Raw genomic sequence first — 8,056 nt, 5'->3', positions numbered from 1 at the left:
ATAGAATAAACTTTATATTAATTTTGCAACTTAAATAAATCCAATTCCAATCATATTAAATAAAAATTTTAGTTGATTTGAGAATAATGTTCGCTATATTTCTTAAATATGACTGATGGATAATTACATTTAAAACAATAATAATTTGGGGATTTAACTTTTTTTACATTTTTTTTCTCTGTAATAGTAGGGATATAATTTCTTTTGCAATTAAACATATTTTTCTTTTTTAATTTTAGAATTTATAATTGTTTCAGTATATCCAAGCAGAACAACAAGTCATTATGATATCAAAATGATGCCAAAATGATCACTAAAAGTCATTTTTTATTATAATCACTTCCGATTTATTTTAATGTCACTTTGACGTAACTTATTGTATTTTATCGTAACTTATTGTTCTGCTTGGGTATACTGAAACAATTACAAATTCTAAAATTTTTTAAAACGTTTAATTTGTAACCAAGGAGTTAAGAAATCTAGAAGAAATGCCAATATCTAATTTTGTTATGTTTTTGGATATAGCTGCATATATCGACTACTCAATTCATAACGATAACAGTTTAACGAGCTTAATAGATTGTATTATTGATTTATATTTAGACGTATATTTTTAGACAATCATCAATAATCTAGTTTAATTTCTCTGTCAAGCTGCTAAAATTTTTTTATGGTAGCCAGATTATCTTAATATCCTTGATATATATATATATAATTTAATCCATCTGATTCAGAAGATTTTCTCAAATCTGATTAGTCGGAGAGTAATTTGATGTGTTTGCTCACTCGACTGAGAAATTGCATCGAAATAAATTTCTGCATTGATCGGTGTGGATATCGTACGTAAGAAGCTTGTATCCAGATTGCTGCCGGCACAAGCTTCTATTTCACGGCATGTCGTACATCGTTCGAGGATGCTCGTCGAGTTTCCGCGAACTCGATTCGTGTCAGTGGTTCGATCAAAGTAAACCACCTCGTCCTAGTCAGAATCTTGTTGTATAACAAACGATATTGTACTTTGCAGAATCTCTGAACAAGCTATGTAAATGAGATGCTATACTAATGTTTCGATCCATGAGAAGGTATAATAACATTTCTCAGTTATCTAAGAATACAATAGAGCGAGCGCGTAACAACGTATTTCATTGTTCAGAAAATAATGATACTACCAGATAGAACTAACTTATTCTCTAACTTTAAATAGAGATAATATAGAAAAGAATTACCTACTTCTAATTATTCAACTCATGGCTATTTACTGACGATTTCTACTTGTTATTAAATGGTGTCAATGTTTGATCTCAAAGTAAATTATATCTATTAGTATGATACTTTTTGCAATAAAATTTTTTGTAATAGTTTAAGATACTTTATTTTAAAGTGTTTAGCATCGTTATTAAATTGACAATTAATGGAATTTATGGTATTACTGTCAGATTTAATTTATAATATTGCATTTTAAGTTCGACGAACAGAATCAGCGTGCAATTTGAAGAATTAAAAAATACATTTAAAAATCTACATATAATATATTGTATTATGAAGTGCTAAAGTTCATTTGAATATATTAGAATTTCTCCTATTTGTATTATTCATTTATTGATGCATTTTCCTTTTATTAAAATAATTATTCTGTCTTCCTCACAATTTTACAACCATTTATGTCCGTTTCATATGTAAATTAATTTTAATCTTAATACAACTTACTTTTCATCTTCTTCTAATTCTTAGAACTAGAAAAAGATGAAGAGTAAATTGAACCGAGATTAAAGTTAAACTACATTGGTAGAAACGGACACTAATGTCATAAATCTAAATGCGTATACTCAGTGAATTCTTTCGTAGCTGGATATTTTCCAATCGCATCATATTAACACCACACACACGCATACATTTCTAGACATTTCTATTAAATTATTTTTATAAACAAAGTAATATTTACTATCATTTTATTCTTCTTTATTTTGGATGGATATTATAAATATGTTTTTATTTTCCCGCTGCCCCGTGCTGGATGAAACCAGCCTCGAGAGACCTCGAGAGACCCAATGCGAAATGTAATTAAAGATGTTTTGCATTTCGCTAGAACACGCAAGTTGCGTGAAAGAGAAACGAGACGCAGCATCACTCAGAGTCATGTTGCTGATGCAGTTGGCTGGATTATTCGCTGGGAGAGACTCGATGACGACCTTCCTTTCTTTCAAAAGGTCAAATGGCCATGCACGCACACGATTCTCTCGACGTCCATTAGTATTTCTCGTTCGAAGAAGGTGTGTGAAATATTATTTTCTCTCGACGGTCGAGACGCATGATATTTCAACCAATGATCGCGTAATATTAATGACACATCGCAGTCGATTTAAAAAAATAGAGGAAATCTCGACATTCCGCTATTACAAATTGAAATATAGCGATCTAAAACAAGAATATCTATATTTATACAGTAAAAAACTATTTTGTATTGTGCTAAGATCCTTGTTACAATTTTTGTGTTTATTTTTTAACACTTTCGAGTGTTGATTTAATATGATCGTGTTATTTAAATATGTATATTGCGTTAAATTGACATTCAACATTTCTTAATATTAAAATAACAAATGAGTAATTAAACAGGTAATACAAAAATAATTGTCTTAAATTCTAAGATAAATAAATTGTTTACAAACTGTGTCAGTATTATCTTTTTTGTAATCATTTTTTTAACGCAACATCCATGTTATTTTCTAACATTATTCATCTTATGTTAAATAAACACAAAAATTTGAGTGGACCGTTTGAAACATGTGAAATATCCTTTAAACATCAATTTTTCAACTTTGCATGCATTTTTCTACTTTATAAAGAGATAAAGTCAATGGTATAACTAAAATTAATGAAATTCAGTGAAATATATTTTAGATGCGACAGAAAATAGAACAGAGACTGGCGACAAAAGAAAAATGAGCTAGCAAATGATGTAATCTTTTGACTCGTCACTTGGCACGCGAGTATACGGAAAGGCAGTCTCTATATCTTCGTTTCCTCGGTTTTTTTTTTTTTTTTTCCAGTAAAAGCCTTCTTGTGAGAAGTGTACGTGGTATCGCGTAAGAGCAGATGAGCGAGCAAGTTGCCGGATGTTCTACTTTTTGGAATCCCGTTCGACGATGCTCTCGGTCGAGTTTCCTCCAAGGTGCAAACGTATAACTGTGGCGTGAAGCGTGAATGCGAGGAACCGACGTATATTTTTAGGGCCGTTGTGTGTACGACGGTATAACGACGACGATGGGGTGGAGAAAGAGGCGATCAAAAGAGAAGATGGAAAGAGATTCATGGTTTAGGAATGCTGTCCTATCTTTTCTTCTCTACCTGTACCTGATATCTATACTCTTGAATCTACCTGATATGTTCACACGTCGATTCGTGTGTCGCGTGTATGGAAAATTTCGGCTCTCAAATAGGGCCTTCAAATATTCCACCTGCAGTAAACACAGCAACCTTGCTACCATTGAACGTCATACATTAAGATAAAGTTTGATCTGGCTTGATTTTAAGATTTGAATTTTGACATCCTAATTTGAAATTTAATATTCTTTATTTACATTTAAAAATGTTATATCTTCGAAGATCCATGTACTTAACATGTGGAATGTAAGAATGCTGTACGCACGAGGACGAAAGAAATACATATATTATATGTTTTGCAATGGATTCCAGAGCTGCTACTTAAAATGTTAATAAAGTAATATTTATGTAAAGAATGGAGAATTGTCTTTAGAATATAGATTTTATTCTAATTATCAAATCAACGTAACATATTAGCTACATATATATATTAGCGTACAAGACTTACTTTCTGAAATTAAAATTCTACTTTACTTCGATCTACTTTAATTTTGAAAATCCATTTTTTATTTTAATATATAGAATCATATATGTTTATTAGTTCAATATTCAACGGTATCATTTATTCACTTGTTTAATGTTGAACTATATTCGTATAATATTAAATGAAATATATTCGTTGTAAGTTAAATGCGATATTAATTTATTGATATTGTTTAAATTAAATGATATTTACTTGTGTGTGTTGATATCGTTTAATATATTAAGTGATATTTATTCGAAACAAATTTTCGGTCTCACGATGAAATCGTTTCTATCGCAATGTGCGACAATCGATGAGATCAAAGGCGTGACCGAACGAATCGTTGATTAATTGAAGTAAAAAAGAACGAGAAAATAGAAAATACCGAAGAAAATAGCTGCACTCGCAATTTTTCAGGCGCACGCAACGACTTATGGCTAGCGACCAACCGGCCCCATATGGTATGTGTAACCTACTTAATTGCATTGGCGAGTAAACGAAGAAAAGTGGAGCAGCGTTACGAATGGCCGAACTCTTATTCTCATTGTCTCTTACAAGATTTATTTATCGGACATGCGCCGTACTTGTTTCAGTTTTGAAACTGTGCTACTGCCAGAGCGAGGCATCATTGTTGTTACGTGCAATTTGCGATTCAAAGCATCTCTGTGTGATTTAAATGTAAGTAACAACGCGTCCTAGTAAAAAAAAAAAGGAGGAATCTTTCGTTGATTTCCCTCATTTGCATTGTACTCTGCGCCACGCGTATTGGACGAAAAGATGCAATTCTTTCACGTACAGCGTAAGGAATTAATTCTGCAAAACTTGTCACTATCTGCAATAAAAATATTTGCGAATGAGAAACGCCGAGTCAAAATAAACATATTATCGAATTATCATTCGTGTTTTACTCCCATAAAGTTTCTATCGGATTATCAATGTGTGATTTATCTTTCTTCGCAGTTATCCAAACAGTGGGCTGTACGGCATTAGCCGTAATGACGTTTACGGTTTCTCAATAATCCTAAAAATCACTTTGCGCTGATTTTATTGCCCAGTTGTTCTCTCATAACCTACGAAACGAGAGCTTATTCAGTGGAGGTCGATCGCAAAAGTAAGAGTCCACTAATGTATAAGTTGACCGTCTCGAGAATGGCGATTTCTACGATGTCTCCGGATTAACTTGTGAAGTCCGTTTTAAAAAAATAATTGCAGAGCAACTTTCACATTATTTTGCGTCGTACTGCTATCGATTCGTGGGATTTACTCATAAATCAGTCGTCCGATGCCCGTTTCTACGAATGTAGATTAACTTTACTCTCGGGTTAATTTACTTTTTATCTTGAGAGAGAGAGAGAGAGAGAGAGAGAGAGAGAGAGAGAGAGAGAGAGAGCAGACTTCTTAGAATTATAAAATAAATTAAAGTTAATCTACAGTAATGAAAAAGAACCTGAGTCGTTTATATTAAATTAGAATAATATAAAATATTAATATTAATGACTTCAAGAATAAATCTAATATAAATAAATACATCTCTATAATACGAATTTAGATTGATGAGAATAAATCTAACTAAATACGAAAATTCCTCTATATTCGGTCAAAACAGGATTTTAGTGTTTAAATATTTTTTTGTGAATTTATATACACATCTGATTTTGCATACTGCACACTGAAATATTTTTCAATTTTAAAGTGCCATTATGAAGAATGTGATTAGAATGTATATAAATTCGCATAGAAATATTTAAGCACTAAAATTTTGCTTTAATCGAGTGTAGGAATTCTCGTATTTAATTTTAAAAAATCTATGAGATATTGATGCATAAATTAAATATTTATGTATTTACTATTTAGTATTATAAAAGTAAGTACAGCCCTATTGATTGCGAATTGTATCGCGTTATGAATATTTAATTCATGCTCCAACGTCGCAAAGCGACTTACATAAAAACATTTATTTTGTTATATTTTATTTATATTATATTTTTTTATTATATTTTAATTTTTTTTACAATTACTTAAAATTAGCATATCTTTACGTTTAAAATAATTTCTCATGCTCTTTTGTAGTAATTTTAAATCATTTTATCTTTAAATTTGAATAGATAAACCTACAAATAATAGATGTGATCTTTCGGAAAGAAAAGGAAAGATTCGCTTTAGATACTACTTGTTGTTTACGCTTTACGCGTCACCAGTCTGGTTGAAGCGAATGTTATTTACTTACCGTTTGGACAGGTAAAGACATTTGTAGTAGGAACCTGCAACACACAGAAAGAGCATTTACTTAACATTAATACTTAACACTTGATCATAAATTGAATGATAATTAGCTGAGTTCTAAATCGCAGTAACATCGAAGATACATAGAGTTCGTTACAATAAAAATTAATTAAAAAAACGTTTCTAAATTATTAGCTAGTGAGACAAATTGTCATTGCAACCAAATTTAACAAGTAATAAGAATATCAAACTATCTTCGTGAACTATTAAAGTTAAAAAAAAATTAAAATCACAAGGTAACTAAAAAAAAAAAATCTTTAAATTGTTACAGACGAAAAGAACGATTCTGCTAAAGTATTTAAATTTAGGTGGATACATAAATTTGAAAATAATTTTCAATATTTTGTTCCTCATAATTTGACAAAATTATTTTCAGATTGGTATCCAGCTAAACTTTTAGATACTTTAACAAAACAATTCTTTCCATGTATAAAAGGCAAATTGTAATAAATATATACGTAGATAATCGAAACATTATATTTGAAATGTTTTGCTATAAATATTTCTCATACCAATAGATAGGACTTTGTCAAAAAAGGTAACCTTTCGGAAATCGTGAATCTTAAATTTTTGGTATGATTACTTCACACCTGAAAAGGCCGGAATTTTTGCATGTCGGATTTAACTGTGGAAAGGCGCCAGTTAGACATGCTAGATAACGCATTGTTATTCAGTGAGAGAAAGTGAAGATGCAATCTGTCCAACGATCTTCGTTTCTCGCATCCGTCTCTCAAGAGCACGGAAAGTATCCGCTACTCCATGAGAGCGACTCGCGGACGCGTCCTCGTACGTATATGTATATTTCGACGTTGCTAATGTTGCTATGCGTGCGCGTATCAGTGATATAACGGTGACTACATTCCTGCGAGAGGTGCGAGTTGTACCAGCTGTATAGAAACGCTGCACCCTCGTGCATTCCCGCGTAGGAATACGCTTAAAAATCGAGTCTTCGTGCCACATGCAACTCACAAAGTCAGAAAGTCATTTCTTTATAGCACGTTACGATAAGAGCAATTTTACGACGTCATGAAATATGTCACACATTTATTAGGCAATTATGCAACCAAATGCAATAAAAACTCGCAGGAGGAACTAAAGGAAAATGTATAATCATTTAAATCAATAAAATCCATTAAAATCCATTTTACGAGAAAAATTTATAAATTTTGTTTCTGCATCCGTTCTGCAACAATTTTCCACAAAGATTTATATTGTCTGTGACAATCATAATTGTCTGGACAGATCGCTAGATTTAAAGAGGAATGTTTCGCTTCTCGAAGGATCTTCGTCAAGGCGTCAAGCAGAAACGCTTGCCTCGGACTTGCATTCTTGCTACATTCTCTTCTCTCCCTCATATCGAGCTACCAGTTCTGTAATATAGTTAAAATATTGCATCTGTGTGCAATTGCGCGGCACCTTGGCGTGCGTATCAGCCACGACGTGTATGTGCGCGCTTGTGTGTACTGAAATTCACTTTCACCTCACATATGCCATATCTCGTGGAAACGAACTCCGGCACCGCTAACTCCTACGGAGAGTCAGCCTCCGCGCCGCCGACATACCAATTACTTCATGATCCACGGTTGAAACTTGCAAGAATCTCGACGTAGGGCTTGTATCGCGCGAGGCTCGCCCTCGCGTGTTTTCTTCTTGACCCATCGCCCCGGCAGATCGTGCAACTTTTTCTTCATCATAGACAAAATTGCCTTCAAGAGTACTTAGATTCTTCGCGTCTAACCGACGTGACTACGACTGCGTTCCGATGTTCACTCTCAATGCTAAGAATCTATAGTGTACGTAACGTATATTATAGATTTTCAATACTACTGGCAGCGAATATCGGAACGCGCAATATGTTCAAAACTAGTCGGGATGATTTGATCAAATTCATGCAGGTAATAGAGAGAGAGAGAGAGAGAGAGAGAGAGA

General features: G+C 32.7%; 1 protein-coding gene across 2 annotated transcripts in view; it reads right to left on the bottom strand.

The window, feature by feature from the left end:
* Positions 1-8,056, bottom strand: part of LOC108749411 (sushi, von Willebrand factor type A, EGF and pentraxin domain-containing protein 1) — a 53,667-nt gene that overhangs the window by 26,248 nt on the left and 19,363 nt on the right. For both annotated transcript variants that reach the window (XM_018488095.1, XM_018488094.1), the window contains exon 3: positions 6,072-6,105. In XM_018488095.1, coding sequence (XP_018343597.1) covers positions 6,072-6,105 — 34 coding nt within the window. The remainder of the gene's footprint in view (positions 1-6,071; positions 6,106-8,056) is intronic.

The sequence above is a fragment of the Trachymyrmex septentrionalis genome, unplaced genomic scaffold (assembly GCF_001594115.1).
Source record: "Trachymyrmex septentrionalis isolate Tsep2-gDNA-1 unplaced genomic scaffold, Tsep1.0 scaffold29, whole genome shotgun sequence".
In the NCBI taxonomy this organism is placed as follows: domain Eukaryota; kingdom Metazoa; phylum Arthropoda; class Insecta; order Hymenoptera; family Formicidae; genus Trachymyrmex; species Trachymyrmex septentrionalis.
Note: the sequence above shows the minus strand (reverse complement) of the source record. Positions and strands in the feature narration are given on the sequence as shown.